The sequence below is a fragment of the Osmia lignaria genome, chromosome 9 (assembly GCF_051020975.1).
Source record: "Osmia lignaria lignaria isolate PbOS001 chromosome 9, iyOsmLign1, whole genome shotgun sequence".
Taxonomy (NCBI): domain Eukaryota; kingdom Metazoa; phylum Arthropoda; class Insecta; order Hymenoptera; family Megachilidae; genus Osmia; species Osmia lignaria.
The window spans coordinates 13,115,516-13,140,346 of record NC_135040.1 but is presented as its reverse complement, the minus strand read 5'-3'; the positions used below and the strand labels follow the sequence as shown (position 1 = coordinate 13,140,346).

At 42.1% G+C, this 24,831-nt stretch overlaps 2 protein-coding genes across 19 annotated transcripts in view; one reads left to right on the top strand and one right to left on the bottom strand.

The window, feature by feature from the left end:
* Positions 1-24,831, bottom strand: part of LOC117605090 (uncharacterized) — a 116,098-nt gene that overhangs the window by 21,447 nt on the left and 69,820 nt on the right. For 4 of the 17 annotated variants that reach the window (XR_013062771.1, XR_013062766.1, XR_013062763.1 and 1 more), the window contains one exon: positions 15,193-17,513. The gene's annotated coding sequence lies outside the window, so the exon portion shown is untranslated. Of the gene's footprint in view, positions 1-10,730; positions 14,720-15,192; positions 17,514-21,186; positions 21,379-24,831 lie in introns of those variants that run through there. The other 13 variants (XR_013062773.1, XR_013062769.1, XR_004581583.2 and 10 more) reach the window with 11 other exon arrangements.
* LOC117605110 (uncharacterized) lies at positions 1,263-15,944 on the top strand. Of its 2 annotated transcripts, XM_034326036.2 has the most exons (3): positions 1,263-2,242; positions 2,924-3,966; positions 15,823-15,944. In XM_034326036.2, the coding sequence occupies exons 1-3, from the start codon at positions 1,263-1,265 to the stop codon at positions 15,867-15,869; spliced, it is 2,070 nt and encodes a 689-aa protein (XP_034181927.1). In that variant the 3' UTR covers positions 15,870-15,944. The 2 variants fall into 2 exon arrangements, with proteins under 2 accessions (XP_034181927.1, XP_034181918.1); XM_034326027.2 differs by lacking the exon at positions 15,823-15,944 and having other exon boundaries at positions 2,924-6,228.

Here is a 24,831-nt window from a genome sequence, read left to right as displayed (position 1 = left end):
GTCGCCCATTTCGCGGCTAATAAAACATTTAGGACGAAACGGGGGTAGATCTGGCGGGGTAAGAGGACATCAGAGACCTGGTGTAGGACGATCGTCACGAGGAACACTGGGAACGAGATGAATCGATTATATCAGCCATCGTACGTGGACTTTACGAGCCAACGGTTTACGATCCACCGGATCGACCCGACTGATCCCCTTCGTTCAGATCCTTGGATCCGTTGTCTTGGAATTAACGATCCTACCACTGAGACTGTACAGCGCGTATCGCGATAGGAAAGCTTTCGCCCAGTTGCTCGACAGAGACAGAATATTCTACGTTAGGATACAGGTCGATTAGTATGCGCTTCGATGCGACGTTGAAAATGTATCGCGGGAACGAACGATTAATTATTAATCCGCAGTACGTCAATTCGGGAACAGTATCAACGTTGGAAACGTCAACGGTGTCGATGTTTTACGAGCGAGGCGAACGATGAATTTCCAACTAGCTGGGGGCCTCGATGATGGGCTATGGGCTTGTGCGCCAGCAACAGGGAGTTGCTAATCTCTACTCTATAGCAATTAGTAATTTAAACTAACAAACGCGTATCTATTTCGCCGGTTAGTCGGAAAAAATAATCGCAAAGATAAAGGTGCAGAAGGTGATCGAAACGCTTCGACCTACTTTCGATGCTTTCGTTGCAAACGATAAATTTTGCGCAGTGATGAACGTGCTAACCTCATCGCTTTAGAGGGGGCGCATATAAGTGCGCCAGGAACACGAGCGTCCATTTACGAACATCATGTGTGCACACTCTGCAGGCAAGTACCTGAAAGCGAACTCCTCTAGTTACGAGGGTACGAGTCGAACACGAGTGTAGCCGTGCCTCCTAATATTTCATACTCCTTAGAAATATTAAATTTTCATTTCTATAGACAGCAGACAGCTATAAATTTTTAAATTTCAAAGAATATTGAAGAGCATGGGTATGGTTGATGGTAGACGAATTTTATTCAAACAAATTTACATCCAAAATATTTATCTCCTTACAAAGCACGAACAACGTTGTTTCTAACAAAATCTGTTCAATTTCTGTTTCAGATTGAACATCGAAGATCAACCAGCCAATACCCATCATCTCGAAGACTGAGGAGCCAGGATGCTTCCGCTGAAAGAAAAGCTTGAAAGAAGATCGTAGAGGGAAAAGAGGGAACGAAGAAGATCGTAAGGAAGATGAGCTAGAAAAGCAGCAGCCGTGTATCCTCGGGAACGGTACACCATGTGCTCGAAGATGCGAGCCTGGTGGTGGAGGGGCGCTTTACTCGGCACGATGATGCTATTATCGTGGACGTCCTCGTCGGAGGGTTGTCCAAGTATGTGTACGTGCAAATGGAAAAGCGGTAAAGAGTGGGTGGAGTGCGCGAATCGAGACCTGAAAGGGTTGCCGCAGGGTGCACGTGAGGAGACGCAGGTGTTGGATCTATCCAGTAATCATCTGGTCAGTCTGCCGCCCGAGTGTTTTCAAGCCTTAGGTTTGATCAATCTACAGAGATTATACCTGAGCAGATCGCACATCAGTCGAATAGCATCGAGGGCGTTCGTGGGTCTTGTGGGATTAGTGGAGCTAGACCTGTCGGAGAACCTGATCGAAGAGATCCCGACCGAAACGTTTCCCTTTTATTCGAACCTGATGAAGTTATTGTTGAACGGAAACCCCATAAAGGAAGTTCGTCGTGGGGCATTCCAAAATCTGCCACACCTGACGAACCTGGAGCTAAGCCAGTGCGCGTTAGAGAGCGTAGAACAGGGCTCGTTCGATGGTCTCCATCTTCTCGAGTGGCTTCGATTGGACGGGAATCGATTGACGCGTGTACCAGAACACACGTTACCACTTGGAGGCAGCCTTCGCGGACTGACCCTGCACAATAATCCTTGGCTCTGCGACTGTAGACTGCGACCCACGCAGGCCTGGCTCAAGGAGTCTGCCCCAGCAGCCCCCCAGGAGTCGGAACCAGTATGCGACGCACCACCGCGGTTACGTGGCAAGCAGATCAAGGCTATAAAAGTGAACGAGCTTGCTTGCCTGCCCCACATCGAGCTTCAGGAACGAGTGGAGGCCTATGAAGGGGATAACGTCACCCTCAAGTGCGATGTCTACGCTGTGCCAGCTGCTAAGCTTGCCTGGTGGTTCAATGGCGAACCCTGTGAGTTGCAGAACGAGAATGATTCCATATCCGTCTCTTCTCCCATGTTTCCTCGGTGAGTGATTCTTTTTCTTTTTCCACCATTTTAGTTAAGGTCTAGCGGTTTTTGTAAGTTAATGTCGACCATGGCAACGAAGCGATATTTTCAATGGGTTAAACACTGCGAATATTCTCTTTGAATATCAAAGCTGCCTCTGGAAAAATAACTTTCGTTGTTTCTCACGCCGCTACTTCCCTCCGAAGGTTGTCTGAATAGAAATAAGGTTCCAATAATATTTGAATAGTTCTCATGTAGAGTTCGCAATGTATTTCGCGTACTTTGAAAGAAGAGTTGTTTCTGCATGCTAAAAATTGTCGGTCGTGTTCTATTTTTTCGAAAGACGCTGGTCACGGTCGTTAATCACCAAAGTATTCTAATTACTGACGCGAAAGTAACGCGTACGTTCGACGATATTTAACGACGTCCGGGAGAAAAAATTACAAAGTTTTTTACGCGCAAACGTTCCAACCGTTATTGTAACCATGAACGAAACTTTTGCTTCGTTGATAATCCATTTGGTGTACGAGTCATAAATTGGTTGAATATAGTTAAAACCTTACTCTCGTTGCTTTCCTCGTGGTCTAATGAACGTTTCGTGTTTTGCAAAATTTCTAAAGCGTATATTTGAAGGAATTAAGAATTCGTTTTTACGTGGTAGAAAAACATTCGAAACAGTTCTGTGATCGCCTGTTTCAGGTACGTGTACAGGCAACGCGGCGGAACCAATATGAGCAGCACCCTCCTGCTCTACTCGGTGGAAACGTTAAACGAGGGCACGTATACCTGCATAGCCGAGAACGGGGCAGGATCCGCGGAGGCGAACCTCTCTCTGCGAGTATTGTTCCAGGAGAAAATAACCGTGGAACCTCCAAACGATCGTTCGAGATCAGGATACGTGGTAGCCATAGCCGCGGGTGCTCTGGTAGGCACCTTGTTCGCTTTGGGATCACTGATAGGCAGCATCGTGTTCTGTATGCGTAAACGTCGTCGTGATCGAAAAAGGAACTCCAAGGCCCTGGTATCGCAGAACAAGTCCGTGATGCCCATCACCAAAGACACCACCACTAGTCTCCCCTGCAGGAAGGGCAACGGAAGTTTGATCGGTCTGGAACACCAGCAGATGGTCTCGTATACCGAAAGAGAAATGAACAGAGCCGCTACGCTCGAACGGAGAGAGCACAGAAATTTGGAAGAGCCTTATTGTAGTCCAGTTTCAAAGTATCTGACAGAACCCGACCTGATTAACGAGGTACCAGAGACGACCGACGTGGGCTATGGTCAACTGTACCGCCATCAGCCCGGGGAGAGACAAATTCTGGAGTACGACTCGGGGTATCCGCTCCAGCCGGACCTGCGGCCACCGAACATACCCCAACTCAGTTATCTGGATCAAGATGGTTATCCTTTGAATTTTGGTTTGCCTAAAATCCCCTTCAGCGCCGCGAGCACGTTACCTCGACTGAGGCAGAGGATGCCAGTAGAGGGGTCAGCGGTGGCTCCACCCGCTAGGTACTCGAGGGAGGCAGAGTTCCTCGCCAGATCTCCGGGATACGACCCCGTGTTGCCTAGGACCGACGCCAGGTACACTGCCGAGGGATACCCGTATCCTCCCCAACAGCAGCAACCGATTCAGCCAGTGGAGCAACCTCTCCAGCAGCAGCTGCCCGTATCTCCAGTGTCGCCAGTGGCCGTGTTCCCGGAGGTGCCATTCATTCCTTCCCCACCGGCCGCGTACCGAGGTGAGACAACTCCACTATCTCCTAGATCGTTGCTGAGCAAAACTGCTCGAGAAGCTGCCGCTGCGGCCGCAGCCAGGGCGGAGGACCTTCAGCCGCCTCATCATCCCGAAAGTCCCGACGAGGGTTACGTCGGCGATGCAATGGACGTCTAAAATAGGACGTTTGTCGAATCTTTGACGAATTCTCAGGTCGCTGATCGACGGTGCAATCGACGAATCCAATGATGATTCTAGGTCGAGATAGACGCGAAGTTTGATGGTGGATATCTGGTATCTTTGTAAGGGTGGTTGGTACCCAGGATATGGTTGATCGTTGTTGCTGATAGGACGCATGACGTTCGTGGAAGTCGATCGAACGTGCACGAATCCAGTTCATGGAAAACAAGCGACGGACACGATTGAACGAGCAAGAAGCTCGGGGGACAGGGAAGGGTGCTGGGACGGTAGTCGCCGAAGTCATCCAGGAGAATGGATGTCAGACGTCGTGCTGGTTGAGCCGGAACAAAAGCGGTCCGTGTGTAATGGATTAATCAGGTGCGAGGTTTCTCGGAATAATTTCTTGTCAGAAGCAGAGCTCCGTGTTCGAAGGACCGACGTCGCTAATCGAATTCTGTTCGTCGTGCAAGGGAAACAGGCGTCTTGTCTTCTCGTTTCAAAAGCTCACGAGAATTTCCCCTGGACTACTATACCGTTTGGAAAATTTCCTGGAAAAATTCACTGACTCGAAAAAGGTGGAGTACAGTGAGGGAAACGATTGTTCGGATCGAAACAATCGAGGGTCCAGGTTCGATTGTAACTGTGCTCGAATTTTCTCGGCGTCACTCCTCCCCGTTGTTCCGCCCCTTGTCGTTCTCCGATACAATAGAATCTCCTGGAAAGGAGGAATACGTTAACGGCGCAGAGGAATCGAATTTTACCGGAGCAAACATTTCGTGATCTCCTTACGACTCCAGGAACACACGGAGCAGCTATTCAACGCCTTAACGAGGGGCAAATGAAAAATACCTCGCTTTTAAGACGTGTCGTTAAGTGGACGAGATCCTTGAATTTCAAGGAAGAAGAGTGTACAAAGTAAAACGTCGAGTGTAAGTGTGTTTGTTCTAAATTAGAAGAATCTTTCTTTTCTTAAAAAAAAGGGTAAACTTTCTGATCGTTAAATCGATTTAAATCACGGATAACTATAAATACGAGTGCAAAGTGCAAAAGTGAAAAAAGCAGAGAAAGTACTATCGTACTTATGTGACTCGTTGAAATATCTGCTCAAGCTCATATGCAACCCCCATCGTCCCTCTCGCCCCATTCTCTACTCGTTTCCCAATCCCCCATCGATTTACCTTCTAGGCTAACCAATTGTATCGTTATTAAAGTTTACTGCTCCGTCGGATTCGGACCGAAACCCGGACCGGACTGGTGTATCCGGTCTGGAAAGTTCCGACGAAAGGCTGTAGGTAATTCTGGTGTAGTGATAATAACGTTAATTCGGTGTTTAAGACTGGCGAACTGTGCGAGATTACGAGCTGGTGCTTAACCTGATGTACAGAGAACTCTTGAACATAATACGTATGTATGTGTATAAATTCGTACCACACAAGCATACACACCTACACACGCGACAATGGTATATATATACATATATGTATTTATAAAGCTCTCGTACATGTACATACACACGTACGGGGTTATGAACTATACTACGTGATCGAAATGGTAGGAAACGGTGAGAACAGATATTTTTGAAGGCTGTTTTTAAACCGTTTTAAACCCTCGAGGGTGGTTTACCCTCGCCCAACAAAGTTTCAACGCGTTGGCTGGCACGGGATGGTCAGCGAGTTTAATTATTAAATTATTAGGTTGATAATTGAATCATTGGAAAATTAAAAAAGAAGAAAATTCAAAATTCGTGGATACTTCTACTGTGACAGTCAAAGTGTTAAACGTATAATGGTCGTGGTGATTTCGCGAGGTACGATTATATTAGAGAAAGATCATGACGGATGGTATCCCGCGATACTCGTTCGAAAGTTTAGCAAACCTCGACTGACCAATACTCGACAACCTCGAAAGATGTTATTCCCACAGGTTCTCACATTTTAGTTGGAAACATCTGCTACCGTATCGAGCCTCGCGAAGTCACCTACGAGGATCGATTCACCTACGTAAGTTAAGTTGATGTACACGAAACGTCGAATATCTGATATTTTTGAGGAAATCAGCTTTGAAAATTAATTGATATCCAATGTTTCGTGTGGATCGATCGAATAAATCCACTACCAACCGAAGTTATGGGCCAACCATTCTGCAATGGTGTATTTTCATTTTGACGAAAAATTTCAAGAACCGATTCACAGAGATTTCCATACTTTTGGCTGGTAATGCGATTTTATAAGAATAAGGTCATTCTTTCAACCTCGAAAGGAACTTCATTCCCTTCGCGACAACTTGACGAGAAAGAAAGAGCCGTTAATTTAGCATTAGGGTCTAATTAAGTTAATCAAAGTGGCGGTCGCAGTGTTCGAATGAAAGACGCAGTCAAGTCGAAACGGATCGTAAACGCAGCTCGCCCCCTTTCTGTCATTGCAATTACCAACCGATTCACGAATGAATAGTGTTCGTTTTATAGTCTGCCTGGAGTAGAATCGAACCGTGTCCATTGGAGCAGACCGGAGCAACTCGAATCTTTGGGTCGTATCGGTTCTTCTTCTTCTCGTTTCGAGCTCGAAACGGCAAATCACGTGCAGACCTTTTCATAAACAAGGCTTTCGAATAGAAATGATCGATGCCTCGTTTAATTTTCCCGATTAGAGGTGTAAGGGAGCCGTACATTAATATGGCCTAAAAGTTACCGGCCTAATCCTAAATTAAGGGGAAAACTTGCTGTAATTCCCTGGATTTCACAGATTCCAAACAATAGCTTGTTCAAAGAATCGGAGAAACTCGTTTGGTTGTGATAGTCGGTGGACGATAACTCAAACGTATAATCTGTATCCAGAATGACGAGCATCCGGCGTTCATGCGTGATACTCGCACGGTGGCAATCAAATTTTCGAAGGGAGAAAAAATTCGTTTCAGGCCAGCCACGAACGCGTCGTAACTCAAATACGCGTTCACAGTGTTTGAGTTACGACATAGTCCAGATTATTTGGCACGCCTCGCCTAGAATTAGTTTTACGATCTGCCTACCCATTTCGTCTAGCACGGATTGCTCGCAATCGTGGTAAAATAACAAAGGTGAGAAATTACGAAATTGGATCTTAGGAAGCAGTAAATCAAATTATTGCATTTTCTACAAAATAATTACCTCGGTCGATCGTTTAATAAATTAATCCCGTGACGAAACAATTTCCTACACGGTATTTATCGCGTTATTTTCTACTTTATCGTCGTGTATAATAAACAAAGGAGAGCATTACAAAATGTTTTTGACCCCGATTATATATCACAAGTTCGTTGGGTGAGCAATGAATCGTCGGTACTCGATGATTCATTATTTTTAACAATGCACACTGTCCTCTCTGCCGTGCTGTCGGAAGTTTAATGCGTTCGAACCTCGACAAAGGATTCCGTAGCTGGATCGACAGAATATTTCGTTCCGCGACAATTAACGACAAGTTATGAAACGCGGCAACGGGCCGTGATAATTATTAGCGGGTATAAGCGATGGTTATTGGCGCGAAACGATTTAATTATTCGACGCTAATGCGGCTCACTCACCGTTTTGACAATAAACGATGGATCAAAAATCCTTCTAGCTTACCAAATAACGTTTTGTCTTTCGATCCAAACTACACAGTATCGTAGAGATTTTTTTATATTCATTATATAGTAGAGTATCTATCTCTCTTGCTCCAAGCGAGTTTTCAAATTTGTTTCGTTGGATGTTGATTGTTTCGGGAGCAAACTAAACGATCGATTGTTTGTTTCGATGCTCGAATCGGTGAATAGAGTGATATTTTTTTGAGAGCTGTTGATTGGACACACTTCTGTTGAATGGTCGGATTTGTTTTAATTAAACGACGGCTTAACAAGTTGACCTCCATAGTAAAATAAGCGTATCTAGTATGATACGCTATGATAAGAGTTATTCACACGTTCACGGTGTAAATAATCAAGTGTTCGAATAAGAATTATGCGAGCAAATCTATTTCATCGGTTTCCTTCCGGTTACTGTTTCCTGTTTCAGCGACCATCCGTTAATTATTGTCGCTTCACCGCATCTAAGTACCTCAGCTATTTCCGTATACGATTTCCGCTCGCAACTTTTCGAAACAGAGGCATAACCAGAATTATTAACCATGAAGCTATTCAAATTAAATCCTCCTCTTTAGAGACATATTTCCTCTACCACACATTCTACGAATAAATTAAATTCATTTCGATTCCTCGAATATTTTCAGTCTAATTAAGACCAGCTGCATTCGAAGCTGCGTCAAAGGACACCACTATAATTAATAATAATTGGAATTTAATCGATGATTCGATGAGTTTCCATATTTGTCCTAGTTGTGTTTCCAGATGATAACATACTCTGACCATTAGTGGGATAAAATTAGTTGGAAATAATTTTCTGGACGATAAATTGTTTTATTGGAGTGCAAACTATTTTCAACTATACATATATTAGTCAGCTAAATAATTTCTCTCTGAACTGTTTTGTTATCTGTTAGTCGATCAAATATTCATCGTAGCTCATTTGAAATTTGCATTAAATTCGGGAAAATAATGCAGGAACGGGCACGCTGTTCATATAGAATTCGTTAATTGGCCATCGCGAAACAAGCCGCGTTAGAATGCACTCTGGTAATAATGAGAACGTAGAATTCCATCAGGATGGGTTTCGTTATTCCAATTTAGCTAACCGAAGGCCTCGGTCCCCATCGTTTTTGGTTGCTTTCGGATTAGAAATTGGCACAGGTCGTGTTTGGAATGTACCAGAGATCGTGCCACGGTAGTTCTCTTTGGGTTTACCGTCACCAGTTCAACTACTTCTACAAATTTCTGTTATCGAAACCGTCGTTGTACTCCGCCACGGTACTGCGGTTAATTCGGTTGCAATAATCTTCGTTCTCTCCGTAAATTCGGATAAAGAAGCGTGTAGGAAAACGATTATCGCGTTACAATAGACACTTTACAAACGACATGCAACTTTGAAAGAGAACTTCCTCTTTGTTCCAGCCACGTTTTCTCAAGGTACATTAATTTTTCTTCTTGCAAACTCAAGGTACTCTGTTGACGTGTTCTTCTTTGAGTAAAACAGACATTCTTCCTTGCAATATAGAAGACGTTTCAAGATAAATGCTATTTCAACTAGCTTCAATTTTTCGGAAGAAATTAAATATTTTACAGTCTCTATACACGATAGTTTTCACGTGAATCTTGATAGATCGGTGTGCAAAAAATGTAACCTTGTCTTGGAAACGAAACGGAATAACTGGCGATGTGAAATTCGAGAAATTGTCGAGCAGCCGCGTCGCAGAACCTGGCGGTGCCAATATGAATATATGTATGAAATACAAGTCGACGCATTTTTGTTCACCGATCGATTGCGATCCAGGTAACACGACGAGCGAGAACTTCTATATCGAGTTTGTCGCGAAGAAAATCAACGAGCCATCCCATACGAAATTTCTTTCCATCCGGAACATGGAGAATCATCTACGAAAAGATTGAACGAATCACTTTTCGAATCCTTTACGATTCAGGAATTCATTTTCTTTCCTCGCAGGGAGAATCGTCTAGGAACTAAATTGAACGAGATCCAAGAATACACTCTATGGAGGATGTTTGATAAAAAAAAAAGAACACAATTTGGTGTTGGTCAGCTAGATGATCCTTTTTATCCTCTCAGCGAGTACTTTAAGCTCTTCAAGTCTCATATCCGTTTTCCTTGAAATAGGAACAGTATTTTTCTAAGCTCGAACGACGTAACGAGCGTTAGGTTTGCCGTTGCGAGTCGAAATGGAATTCCAGAGGTTCTGAAGAGCGGCGAGAAACGGGGAAGCGTGTCGAGGAGGGTGGAAAAAGAATCTCGATGGAAAAGCGCGAGTCGGCGCGTGTCGGTACCCCGACGCGAGGGTTTCTCGTGGCTCATAATCGTTGGAAAAGGGAGTAAAAGCGGGAATGGGTTAGGTTGGAAGGGTGGAGAACGAGAAAAAAGAAGGGAAAAAAAAAATCGGAGAAAAAGGGGGCTGAGAGGAGTAGAGAATCGAGGGCAGACGTATCGATCTCGTTCGACCCTCCTTTCGACCGTAAAACTTGCTGCGGAGATAGTTACGATTCCGCACCGCCACCTACACACACATACACCCGCACACAATCAGTATCGTTTGTGCACACGTGCGTGCTTTGTCCAAAAAGTAACGAGATTGATTTCTTTAATGATTTTTCACTTGCAAGTTCCTCTCTGACGTATGGTGGTTCTTCTCAAAACGTTAGGTTCAAGTAAAAGTATCTCGAAATACCACTTATTAGCCAACCCGTATCTATGATTGGAAATCTTGAGAAGGGGGCTAAAGAATTTAGACTTTCTGTCACTTTTGTACAGGTCAAAAAATTCTTGCGCCATTGTGTTTAGTGGGTCAAAATCTCAACGAATGGCTGAAGAAAAAAAATTTTTTTTTTTTTTTTCAGTTAGTTCCAAGGGTTGGCTTTAGAGCGAATCTCGCTCTACTTTTACCTAGTTCTACATCGATTCGAAACTTATCAATAATCTCAATCGAAATTTTCTGGCTGTTTGTTGAAAAAGTCGGTCTCTTATTTTTTGAGACAAATTGTGTACACATCGACATTCAACACCACGTCCACACCTATAATATAAGTAATATAAATATATAAATATACATGTAACACAGGCTCATGTACACACACGATGTTCCGAACGATCGAGCAATACGATTTGTATTAACGTGTATAACGTAATGTATCCGATTCTGCACATGTCGTACGTACTTTGGATGTAGCGAAGGATTTTTCACGACTGAATATGAGATTAAAGAATAAAAATAGCTTTTCTATTAACCCGGTTGCTCGTTTTCTCTTCGTCGTCCTTCAATTTCTTGTGCAGAAAAATGTCGTTCCCTCGGCAGATACGAACGGAAACTGATCGTCTTTTTAGTTTATGAGATTTCAGATCTTTCCTGAAGCAGAACGGATCGATTCGAGATGTTCTTTGCTACGAAACAGGACGATCTCGACTGGGTAGCCCTTCTGCGATACGGAAATTTCCTCCCTTAGATATTCCTCGATTACATTCTTCAAGATTTTTAAACATACCACGGTTCCAACTCGAGGTAAGTGTAAAATATTTAGGGCCGTGTACGTTCGTCAAGCGAATGAAATTAATATTAATAATATTAATTAAACGTGATACAACGAACGTGAGAATTTTCTGCGAATGAAATAAGTTTAATTTGATACGGACGAATTTTGGAAACAGAATTTGTTACAATGAACTCTGATTTATTTTTGTAAAAAATTCATATTTGGAACGAAGTAAATCAGACATGAAAGTTGAAACGTTAATTAAAACATTCAACACGTATTTCATTAGTATTTCAACAAATTTCAAATACATTCAATTGCGTTGCGGAGCAGATTTTGAATAATTTGAGGTATTTGTTAGTTGCGTACGATTTTAAATTCAATTAGTTTCATTAAATTTTACTGTGCATGTAAACATAAAACCGAGTATCGTCAAGTTGGCAAACAATAGGGTAAGCGGATCGAATGCGCGCCACGTGGCTGGTGTCCGCAGTAGTATAGGTCAATGGCCTGCTGCTCCGGCAAAGAATCAGTTGCCCGCTCGTTTTTTCGCGCTTTCTTCTTGTCAGCTGGGCACAAGTTCAAAGCAGAGCTTACTTTCAACGGCATTGATTACAGTTTCCGAGGAAAGTAGATCTAGGAAGGATTGAAATCGTCAGAGGACGTATTCGGATGAAGAGAAACTTAAACCACAGTGTCTGTCGCGTTAATGCGGGCGAGGATTAAGTGTAGCTGAAAGCTACGTTTATGATAATTCCCTAGAAATTCGTTATGCAGATTCTCGTGTCCCCGTTTAAAACGGCGCGTCTCTCGTTTGTTCCGAAATATTCCTTTACAAGACGCAGGCGACCTTTTTCTCTTTTTCGTTTTTTTCTCTCTCCTCACGTTGCCCTCGTTTACATACTTCGGTGCTCGTTAAACGTTAACAACGCATGAAACGTTTCGAATAACGTAAGAAAGGAACGGATTAACTGAAGGTTTCAAAAGATCTTTAAGAAACATTTATGAAGTAAATTATGCATTCGTAAAGAGCTTTCAGGATACTTTGAAAACACTAAAAACTGTTTTCACGTATCACTGAATTAATTGTCGTTTTCATCAAGTTTCAAGCTTTAAATTCATGTAGCGCATACCTGGTGTTTTATTCAAACACCAAGTCCTGAAAATAGATGGTAATTAAAGTCGTTCCCTCTTTTTTTTTCCCTTCGCTTAACAAGGTAACAACGGTTCCGATCCTTGAAATAGAAGTTAGCTGTCGCTTTTTTTCTGGCCACTTTCGAACAGGTAACACGAAAACACGCGCGTAATTCGTGAGATCGGAGCGGTCGTTACGGTAATTCGACGATTAGCCTCTCCCTGGGCGAGAAGCGAGTTTAAGGGCGCTTTGCATTCCGCCGTTGAAGCTCGATATTTTTATTCAATTACCCTGTTACAGCTGCCTCGATGCTCTCCTACCGTATCGAACAGCTTAAACGTTCGTCGAAGGAAATTCGCGTTCTTCTAATCGTATTATTCGCTCGTTGCCAACCTGAACTCCTATTTCCTACCCTCGTTTCTCAAGTTACCACACTTTTCGCTTACGTTTATCTTGAAAAATATCCTCAGGTTTTAATGTAAATGTGAATTAATGAAACAAGGAATTCGTTTTATCTTCATTCTCCACGAGAAAAGTTATGAAAAAGTCTATTGGGTAGAGTCAATCTTTCGGAAAATCGCGTAGTTTTCCGCTCGTTGATTTTACGGTTTTCAAAATACAATAAACAACGGAACGTAAAGTCACGTAGGTTGGACCATTTTTTAAACGCCACAGAGAAGTCCAGCATCGTAGTATCCCCTCTGAAACGTTCTCCAATTTTTCGCCGGAAGAATGTAGGTATGCGAATTTTAAGCAAGAGGAAACAATTCTGACGGATCGTAGCGAATCGCAGAAACGTGATTCGCTCTGTTGCACCGCGTCTTCGAAATCTGCATCCATGTACCTTCAAATGCACCGTGAAAATAATTGGCCCGTTTCTGACCTTTGTGTTCTGGAAAATTGTACGCACGATCGGATCGTGGATCGAATCAAAGATATCCTGGTACTTGTTAAAGAATAGGGACCTGGTCTGTGACGCGTAGGTACGTGACCTACTACTGTAGAAAAATTGATTAATAGTAAAAAAATGGATAAAAGACAGTAAGGAGTGTAAGTTCGATAACCGAAGGTAATAAACGGAAGGAAAAAAGGGCAGCAAGTGGCAGAGCATATCCTTGAACGATCGAACAATCGTAGAAAAGTGGTTCGCTTGGCGACTGTAAAATCCTTCGAGAGGGATGAAAGCAATAATCTTGAGATACTGGCACGATTCTGAGACTTCTCTTCAATTTCCATTTTTCCACCGATTTTCCATCGAAAAGGATCGTTGCATCCTTGAATCCCTAACGAAACTCTGATCCCGTCCACTCGACGATGTAACATTAATCAGTGAACTCCCATGAAAATTCTGTTGCAAAAGTAAATGAAATTTCACTTTTAGTAAAACGAAAATTGAACGCGCAATTTACAACGGGGTCATTTCGATTACACGCGTCGTTAATTGTAATTACTTCCGGTTTTCTGGAGCCCGTTACACTTATCAGAGAGCGTTTTCCACCCGTCAAACACAATTATGGGCTTCTTTGACACGGGTAATCAGCAGATTATGCAAGATTTAATAGTTAAAGGTCTTCGTTGATGATTTACAATCCAGCAATGCGAATTCGTGGATACCGATTAAACGTTTCGTGAAATGAAATGAAATGTATTTCACAGGGAGGTAAAAGGAGAGACGAGGGCAGGATTTATTTCCACGTATTTACCGTTTATCAACGGAAACGAAGCGTATTTAAGTAAACGGTCGATTGAAAATTAACGAGAATCGCGTTTTATAGTGTGTATATCATCAAAGTGGATGTCGATGAAATAAACGAAAGAAAAGTTCCCATGAATTTCCTGGCCGTGATTTCTTGTATATTGCAAAGAACAATACGAGGTAACGCGGAGAAGATTACTTATACTTCCTGGAATTTCTCTATCATGCGTCCGATTAAAATTCATTAGCAAGAATAATTTCAACGAGAAACGATCTTATACTATGCTTTCATAGCTGATTTATTCAAAATTCCGAAATGGTAATTACACTTTCATAGCCTACGCTTGACACATTATTTTCTTGGAAAATATAAATTGGAAGATTCTATTTGTTGATGGAGGAAATTCTAGAAAAGGAAATGAAAATTTATTTCCCTTCCACGAGGCAATAACGTCGAAACAGAAATGATCGCGGAGAGGAAGAAAGTTAAAAACCTCCCCTCGGGGTATGCTCGACTTAAGGAGAACGTAAATCAGAGCTTCGGCTGAAGATCCAAGGATTGCGTTTTAATTTCCTGCCATTCGGTGCTCGAAGAACTGTTCAACACACAGTCTAAATTAAATAGTTTATCGTTTTCCTTTCTATCATCCCCGTTAAAGTTGTTGCCTGTAACAAATTAAAACTTTCACGTGTATTTTCTGTTGATCACCGGTCGATGTAAAATCGGTAAACGAAATTGAAATTGTGTCCCTTGTTAACCGAACGATGCGCAGCGGTTTGCCGGTGAAATCGACGAGTATCGACACGTAATTCCTTGTTACCAGACAACAAGGGAATTTTGTTAGCCGTTTGAAAAACACGGTCGAATTTCGTATCGATATTCGGGTTAACGGGACGCCAAATGTTACGTGGACGCTGCGTACCGGATTTGCGAGCCGCCGGATAAAACGAGGGAAATTAGGCGAAAAATGGGGACGCGCATAATCAAGTCTGCCAGGAAACAAAGTTTCGGCTGAAATACGATACCGTACTGATACGCCTGTACACAGGAAGCTCGCGTATCGCAGCCATTCGCAACGTTCAAAATGGGAAAAGAGGCATTTACGATTCGGTAAACTTTAGCTTTTCGCGTGAATTCCTTCTTTTTTATTTTTTATTTTTTTGAAAAAAATCCAAACTTTGTTCTTTTACGGTAATTTTCTTTTTTCCAGGACAAACGTTGCGTTTTATCGCTGCATAGCACAGATCCATATCGGCGTTGCATTTTTCGTATTCGAAATTTAAAAATACGTAGAATGTAGAAAATTTTCAGGGAAATTTTCACTGAAACAGACGGGTCGTTAACAAATTATTAACGCTGATAACATGTGTGCTTTTCAAGAATATATGCAGGAGTTAATGATAATGGTATGCACTTCGGAAATTCCGGTGCTGTTTACTAAATTCTCGAACATCCTGCCGTCCATAAATTTCCTAACAATAACAATGGTAATGTGTGCAAACATTCCCAACGCGTCCTTTCATTTACATGATTGAAAAGATGTCGCGAAACGAATGCAAACAAAAATTGTTCACAATTCACGGTCTCCTCGTATACATAGCATTGTGACACATACCGTACTAGAGTCAGTTGTTCCCATTATGCCAGTCAAGGTGTTAACCGCTTTACAATTACACCGGGCACCGAATCGGACTCCATAAATCAACGTCACCAAAGTGTCTCCCTGTCACCAGTCGGTATTCTAATTTTTCCTTTTCTCTCTTTCCAGGAGAGCGTCCTGTCTCAGCCAGTTTGGCGGAAAACGAGGGAAGATAGTTCTCGGTTCGAGAAATATTCTTCGAATTCCAGCGAGTCAGTTACGAAGACCCTTTCGGTCGAGTTAAGAAAGGTAAAGAAGGCCATTGCGAACGGCCGTTTCGTGCAAGAAGTATTCCGTGACTGGAACTCGATCCAACGAGAACGATAACTTTTTAGTTGAAACGTTTCACTGGTTCGCGGTACATCCGATCGACTTCCGTGTTCTCCTCCCTCACCCTCGGATCCGTGGCGAAAATAATTGTAGAATTTTTGGTCGTTACGCGGCTGATTCAGCGAGGAAAAGTTCGCCACGGAAATACCGTATTCAGAGAATCTTTTTATTCTCGGTTCTCTATACCGGCGATCGCGATATCGTCGAAACGTTTCCACAAAGTGACTTCTTCCCACAGTTTCACCCTCTTTACCCCTCTCATCTTCTACTCGCCTGCTCGGCTCCTGCTTTCTTTTCTTTCCACTTTCGACGTTGCCCTTTTCATACGCTCGACACTTGATTCGTACAGAATTTTACGAGTCGGCGTACCTACCATCGTAAAGAAACTTTTCAGATTGAGCTCACCCAAACCTCTTTATCGTCGACTGTCCGACTCGACACGACCCCCTAGGGATTCTCCCTTTCTCTCCGCGCGTACTTTTCTTTCCCGTTCTCTTCTTATCGGCCATACGCCGTCGGTATTTCCACCGAGGCTATTCTTATACCTCTGATGAAGCTATAATGCTGGAAAAATCACAGTTGATAAAAAGTGGCGCAGCGTCTAGGCATCCATCTACTATTCAATATCGCATCACCTCTGAAAAAAGTTCGCTTTTCTCAAAGGATTAACGTCCACATGATTATTTCTCGCGCAAAAAGCATCGTCAGACCCTCAGGCGCGACTTTTCTCCCGAAAATCTTTCAACGAAGAGGTATTTGTCGCAAGTGAGTGGATGGAAAAGCGACGGGAGGAAGGGAACGATCAAAGGCGGACAGTAATTTATAGCTGGGAAAGCCAGGGCCCTTGAAAAATGTAAGGGAGTCGAGGTCTCATTGACTTTACGATGGCCGGGGTCCTCTGAATCCACTCGGAGCTACGATAAAGCTGGCTCACCGGGTAAACACGGACCGGAAGAAAGCAGAAAAGAAAGAAGGAAATGCGATTCGTTACGGTACCAACGAGCACTTTCTTAAATTAGTTACAACACCTTCCCCTTCTACTTCTTTATTATAAGTATTTTGATTCTCATCCCGTTAATCAGGAAAGTGCTTTCAATCGAAAGTGAATTCTGAAAGGGATACTTTTTAAAATGGTCCTCGTTAACCCAAAGTTTCGTCCAAATATAGAAAGTTGTAAGAGGGAGCAGAACGTACGAAATGGTTTGTCGCGATGAACCCAACTAAAAGTGAAAATTACGAGTTAATAAGCGCCATCTTGATTGACCGTTTGTAACGAAAGTACCAATTTGCTTGGCTTCACCGGTTCTTATGTGCGGCGAGTTCGCCAACGTAATGGGCCAGCTCCAATTGACCCACTTTTGGCTACATCAACCTTCAATGAATTCATGCCACTGGATTGCAAGATTAGCAGGAGTAGAAACTGATCAGGACCTCTTCTGGATCAAATTCACTGTAGAACCCTCCGGGTATCAGGTTCAGAAATAACAACCCTGCAACAGAAATTTTCAAACAACTTAGTAACGCTATAAATAAAATAATCGAAACGTGCTTAACATTACGATTTAATATTTATTCGTACAAGATCGATAGTTTTAATATTATTTGAAGAACAAAAACGATAAATCAGAGTCATGGGAAAAGGGTATAGCAGGATAAGATGGTCAAAAGTGCCCTTGAGCCGAATTTGCTTCGCAATGCACCATTCGATAGCATATCCCAAAAAACCATGGTACACCAAGTTTCAACCCTGTACCTCAACCGGGAGGGTAGTTACAGGGTAAGAAAGAAAAAGTAGTTTTTGCTATATTTTCCCTATTTAATGGCATTCAAAAAATCTGAAAAAATTCTAGAATATTCTAGCCATGTTTCTTTATGATTGTGAATTTTCTCAGATTTTTCGATTGCAAATCCTAGGCGTGAAAAATCAAAAACGCAAAAAAAAGTCGAAAAATAGAGATTTCGAGTAGAAGCTTTCGAGACACTAGATTTTTACTTTTACAGTAGTTAGATATTAGCATGACTGGTGTCCTCAAATTTTTTAAGATTTTTCATTCTGGTGCGTCAAACCGAAAAAAATCAAAAACCGATATTTTCGACATATTTCGTGCGATAACATGAGAAATACTTTCAATTTCTACATTTCCTTTACACACTTAGTGCATTATGTGATTTCGAACATTTTTGCACTGGATGCAGTAAAATCTGAATGGAGAGAGTGAAGTTATTATAAATAATTGAAAATTACGCACCTTATCCTGTAAAATATTAGGAAGTTTTTTAACGTTGACGATGGATAAGTCGGTAAGGTGTCCGACTATGGAACCGCTGGGATCTTTTTTGTCACGAGTTCGCGCCCCATGAATGTACAATTCTATTTTTTGTCATAAAACAATTTTTTTTTAAGTTATTAATTACGTAAGAATACACAATAATCATTTAATAACGTATGAAAATAATTTTGAAATATTTTATTATTAAGTATACATAAAAATCAGTGGTACACAACCGACTCTTTGGCTATATGTACAATTAAGGTAAAATATACATATCTGTATTGCTTTCAATATCCATCATAAACCAACAACCACACAGCTTTTCAATTAACAAAATATTGGGAGCTATCCGTAATTAGAACAGTACGAAATCAGAAAATCGGTAGTGCACCACTTATTTTTATGTATACTTAATAATAAAATATTTCAAAATTATTTTCATACGTTATTAAATGATTATTGTGTATTCTTATGTGATTAATAATTTAAAAAAAAATTGTTTTATGACAAAAAATAGAATTGTACATTCATGGGGCGCGAACTCGTGGCAAAAAAGTTTCCACCGGTTCCATAGTCGGACACCTTACCGACTTATCCATCGTCAACGTTAAAAAACTTTCTAATATTTTAGAGGATAAGGTGCGTAATTTTCAATTATTTATAATAACTTCACTCTCTCCATTCAGATTTTACTGCATCCAGTGCAAAAATGTTCGAAATCACATAATGCACTAAGTGTGTAAAGGAAATGTAGAAATTGAAAGTATTTCTCATGTTATCGCACGAAATATGTTGAAAATATCGGTTTTTGATTTTTTTCGGTTTGACGCACCAGAATGAAAAATCTGAAAAAAATTGAGGACACCAGTCATGCTAATATCTAACTACTGTAAAAGTAAAAATCTAGTGTCTCGAAAGCTTCTACCCGAAATCTCTATTTTTCGACTTTTTTTTGCGTTTTTGATTTTTCACGCCTAGGATTTGCAACCGAAAAAACTGAGAAAATTCACAATCATAAAGAAACATGGCTAGAATATTCTAGAATTTTTTCAGATTTTTTGAATGCCATTAAATAGGGAAAATATGGCAAAAACTACTTTTTCTTTCTTACCCTGTAACTACCCTCCCGGTTGAGGTACAGGGTTGAAACTTGGTGTACCATGGTTTTTTGGGATATGCTATTGAATGGTGCATTGCAAAGCAAATTCAGCTCAAGGGCACTTTTGACCATCTTATCCTGCTATACCCTTTGTTCGACTTCAGAGGAATTATAACATCGATGGAAATTACGACGATCGTGTTTTACACGGGGCTGACAAAAACAATTGTTTTTGATGTTGTAAAATTCGTACACGATACGATCGTTGATCGTTTACATTATTTAAAGTGAAAATTATTGCTCGCGTTAATTGGAAGCGATACCGCGACAACCAAATCATAAATTATTCGATGGTATCAACATACAACAGCTATAAATAATGTCCTTTGGTATTTCTGACAAATGACAAAAACCATTAATCCTGCGAAACTAGTTGTCGGTCTTGAAAATAATAAAATTTCATTAAAACGGTGAAAAATCAAATTGGAATAAAGGGAGAGATGAAAAAAAAAAAGAAAAAAAAAATGCAGGAAGCCAACTTCAACTATTCCAGTGTGGATATTCAGGGTCGAATTATCACGGATTCTGAACAAGCAAGCATCCAATATGAATATCGAAAAGTTCCGTAATTAAATGTAGTTTCCCGACGCCGCCCCTTCGTCCAACGGGTTTTTATGAATGGGCTTCGTTAGTAAATTGACGACGATGACCCGACAGAACGAGATTTATTTAACAGCTTGCGCGAACGCGTATCGTAATAACGCGTCGCTCCGAGCCGATGCTAAATCGTTCGCAAATTATTCCTTCTGCCGAGGAATGAACGTGAGTACAGTGAAAGTTTAATGGTAAATTATCGGACTTTTTAATTGTTTAATTCTACATTTAATTGTCACAGTGTCCACAGTTGTTCGATAAACAGAAAATTTTTATTTTTCATACGAAAGCTACTGCTCTCTGAATCCTCCTTTCGAATCGCGATAATGCTGTTCGCATGGATAAAAATGGATGAGCAAGGACACTGGCAAAGGAGTAGAGTCTGAACGAGAGAAAACAGTGAAACTGGAATCCCATTAGAATTCCGGCGACGGAGAACCGGTCGGCCGCGAAAATATTCCGCGTTCGCGGTTAACTCGTTACACATTTAACGGGCATCGGCTCGCCGGAGGTAGAACCGTAAGTAACGTTGTTTGAAAGGCCATTTAAATTCAAAGCCCCCGGTCGTCGATGCTGCGCGAAGCAGAAATTTCCATTCGTTCCCGTACCGGGTCTCGTTCAGCATTTTACGCGTCCCTCTCGCAGAGACGTCGGAATCGTCGCCACCCTTTCAACCTTTCCCACTTACGCCCGAGGGAATCGTATCAGTCTTTTCGTCCGACATCCTCTCAGTATTTCGGCCATGCTCCACGACACACCAAACACTTCACCGTACGCTTTTCCTACACGTTCAATTTGCATACCGCTACCGGAGTTCGTTGAAGACGTTGCTAATAACGGATCATTGGAAAATTGACCGAATAAAATACACCCGATGTTCCAATGAAAATATATTTCTCTGGAAAGAAAGCAGGTGGCAAGTTCACGTAACGGGAAACGTTCGGCAGGGTCAATAGATTGGTGGAAAACAAAGTGCGAGAGGAAGAGTTTGAAATGTACGGAGGGCGGCAGGAAGCGAAGAAGGCAACAAACAGAAGGGGATGGAACAGGTGAAATGAACGAGTTTAAAGGGTAGAGGAATGGACGAAGAAACTGTGTACAAGCGGCACAATGCCACTCGCTCCACACTGTACGTGCCTAATAGACCAAGCAGAGAAGAGTCGTGCGTTTTCCTCTTCTTTTTTTCATCCCGACTGCCTTACACGTAGCATGTTTCCCGGTACGGTCCCAAGGGCAACGTTTACGTGAAATTCCATCGAGCTTGGATGAAACGGAAGACAGTCGAGGATCCTCCCGAAGGCGAACAACTACTTCCTGTGAATGCCGCTCCTAAATACAGCCAAAGGTAAATACAAAAATAGCGGATGTCAATCTTTATTTGTCAAAGAATTTAGAAATAGTAAGATCTCTTCTCTTTCTTGCCTCAGGCGAACGTAACTTGTGTTTCTCAATGTTTCATCCAGGAATTCTATAATCCGTCCAACGAGACGAGGTCGGGATATGTTTACAAATTTCACGCATTCGACGCAGAGCCGGAGCTCAGTTGTTTCCAGTTCTTGAAACGTTTCGGTCTGTGAGCGGGGACTGTTTCAAGTTAGGAACAGAGGTATTTAGAACATACGAATTATATTATTTCGCTATTTTATTGATTAAATTAAAAAGCATTTACTCGTGAAACAAAAAGGGACAAGCTCGCTTGAAAATTTAACGCGTCGTTTGTCCGGCATATTTGTTTCGCAAATTTTCGCAGTAAAATATGAACGGGTATATTACAAATTCCATAAATACTTAGCGTGTTTATCTCGCATAGTCAATATTATTTTTCGTTAAATTCCGAGCTACAGCCTGGCCATGTATTCCCAAGTGACGACTTATTGATAAATTATTATCGATAACCATCAGGCGCGTATAATTTCCCGGTAAATATGGGTCCTCTTGAGTTGAAACGATTTCCTGTTCACCGTTATAAATTCACTGTTCCCGTTCTGTTTATTAGCTTTCATTCTTCTGCTTCAATATTTACGTGGGTAAATTTATAGCACTTAAACAAAACGCCGTACTTTGTTGACCAGTTTGAACGAAAATTCTCCTGGAATCCGTGTCCACAAATCGTAGCTTGAATTCGTAACAGGCAGGTTGCTTTGTAACCACCCCCTTTTCCACTGAAAAATCCACGAACGGGTATAAAAATGATATACACACGGTAGGCCGGTGCACGATCAAAATTGTATCCTGAAATATTCATCGCGGCAACACGCGTGCTTCCAAATAATGGCATCGTCACGAGTCGGCGACGCATATGGTGACAATATTAATATTCGAACAACCGACTCTGTGCGCTGCTGTTTCGTATTTACTGGTCAATAAGCTAGCAGTGAAAGCATTTAAAATTGATGCAGCATCGGTTCGACTTTTACGATAAATAGAAATTTCTCGGAGAAATGCTGGGCAGGCTCGATGACTCGATGAACGTATTATCGCGCGGTGAGCAGAAAGTAGGTACGAGAGAAAGGATCTCGTAGGAAGATTGACCCAGTTGGCGGGAGTCATTCATGCAGAGAAGGTCGAGCAGCATCGTAGGAAGTTGAAAGATTCTGGAGGTTGGCTGGGAACAATGATAAGAAGGAACGGCCTCGAGTAAGCATAAGGACACGCTCGCTGGCGGTGGCGTTATTTCCCACGAGCTTCTTTTTCTTCGCCGCCTCCACGCTCTTCACCCGCTACCAAAGTATCGCTCAACTACCTCGAAAACGCTTTGTGAAAGTTTCTCGTGCGCGCGAACGCAGCCCGCTTAATACTTACACAGGCCCGTTTCGCCCTGGCAACCCCTTTCGACGCCATTCCCGTCCGCTCCTGCTTTCATCTTTTCACCATCGTTTCCACCTTTTAACCTCGTCGCTTAATTCCCGCGATCCTGGACTTCTCTCCTCTTTCAACTCGAACCAGCGTCACTTTTCAAAGAGGCAAAAAGAGTATCTTTGGGTGATTCGTTTCTGATTATTCTTTTTTTTTTTTTTTTTTTACTTCTCTTTGCCATCAAGGAGATCGAAAGCACGATTCCTCTCGACCGTCACAGAGACGTCGAAGACCCTTTAACGGAGAGTTTTCTTATTTATACCGAAACAGGGACGCCCGGAGCGAACGGTCCGATACGTCAGCGTGACGAGAAGCTGAAATTTATGCGTTTCTCGAAATTACAACGCCAGGGAAGATAAAATGCTCGAAGGTAGGACGCTGAGAATTAGATTTCTTTCGGTCGGATGGAAGCAGAATGTTGTCTACTTGAAAATTCTTACGAGTTTCCTTCTTTCTTTTTTTTTTTTAAAAAGAAATACTTTTCACCCGTCCTTCCCATAGATTTCGAAGGAAAAAGGTTAATCCCTTCTTTGTAAATGCGATGCTTTCTATGAAATATTTTTAAAGACTACTTTTTCCCGTCTCTTCGTCGAGCTCAAAAAGGTTTAAATCGTCGTTGGCACACGACAGGTTTTAGCCTCCTTTTTGCCCCACGTAATCGACAAGTTCGACAGTGACGAAGGTCAACTAGACGTTCGAGAAGCGTAAAGGTCCGATTAAAGTCGACTATCTTCCACGATTATCCAGCTTTCACGCTTTCCTCCGTTTTATTTCCCCGGATGGATGGTCGCGAGCGCTAGTCAAAAGACTCGTTTGGATGAAAAAATGTTTGCCCGCTATTCGCCAAATTTATCGGACGATTCCATCTCGCCCGTGTTCAGTTTGGTCCTCGAGTTTCATGGAGCTTCATAAATTTCTCGTGTCACAAACGAAAAAAAAAAAAAAATAAAAGGAGGAAAGGGAAAAAACGGGAAAACTGCAATTTTCCTCTGGATTCAGTGGACGTCAATGGGACGTTCATTGCCTGAGAAAGGGAGGGACTACTTTGAAATCTAAAACGCATTCACGAAAAAAAGGCAGGCGAAGGAAATATACGAGCATCCATGATTTACACAGTTTTGTAAATTTTATTGCGATTCGTAATGACCTTCCCGGGCTTCCGCGACAAAAGAAGAAACGAAAGAAATTATCTCATTCTCGTTCAGATATGGCCCCACAGGTCGTAGCGATCGACTAATCAAGAAATTCTCTCGTTCCGTAAGGAGACACTCGAAAGAGGAGAATTTCCAGGTAGAAAGAAGATTGCATCGATCTGATCCGGGGAGAGGGTGTCTGCGACATTTTCTCGTTGAATACCGAAAACTCGTTTGGCTGGAAAATTCGCGGCAGGTAATGCCGGTCCGTTCTGACCGAGTGGCTCGATAAATCGTTCAAGAAGCGTCTATGACGAGGAGTCTAAGAGGTCTTGTTTCCCAGCCTCCGGGTACCACCTGCCATGGGATAGACAATGATAAGGAAGAATGGCGTTGGGTAAGCGGGAGGACACACCGGGACCGTAAATTCCCTCGTCGAATCGCTCCTCTATTTCTCTATCTTCTCTCTTTTTCATTCCTATCTTCTTTGATCGTAGGATCGTTTCAACTTTTTACACGAAGATTGCTATTACGCAAATACCGATTGATCGATTAGATCAGCCGGGAATCGTGTTATACTAAAAATTCGATAAGTACAGCAGTGAAAAAGTTAGCCGCGTTTAAAGTACAATTCCTTACTTTCGCTTTAGAGCATCGTGAACGTTCTCGAGGGAGTACGGGTCTCGCGTGAAAATCCTTCGAATCTTGTTGAAAATTTGATAGCATAATAGTGAAAAAGTTTGTAACGTTGGAAAAGTTCGAGTCACGGGAATGCATTCAAGTTGGCTAAGCT

Bases quoted from the DNA above. Each gene is read 5' to 3' on its own strand.
- LOC117605110 (XM_034326027.2), top strand. From the start codon at position 1,263: ATGTGCTCGAAGATGCGAGCCTGGTGGTGGAGGGGCGCTTTACTCGGC. The intron at 2,243-2,923 runs GTGAGTGATTCT...CGCCTGTTTCAG, and splicing joins TCTTCTCCCATGTTTCCTCG to GTACGTGTACAGGCAACGCG.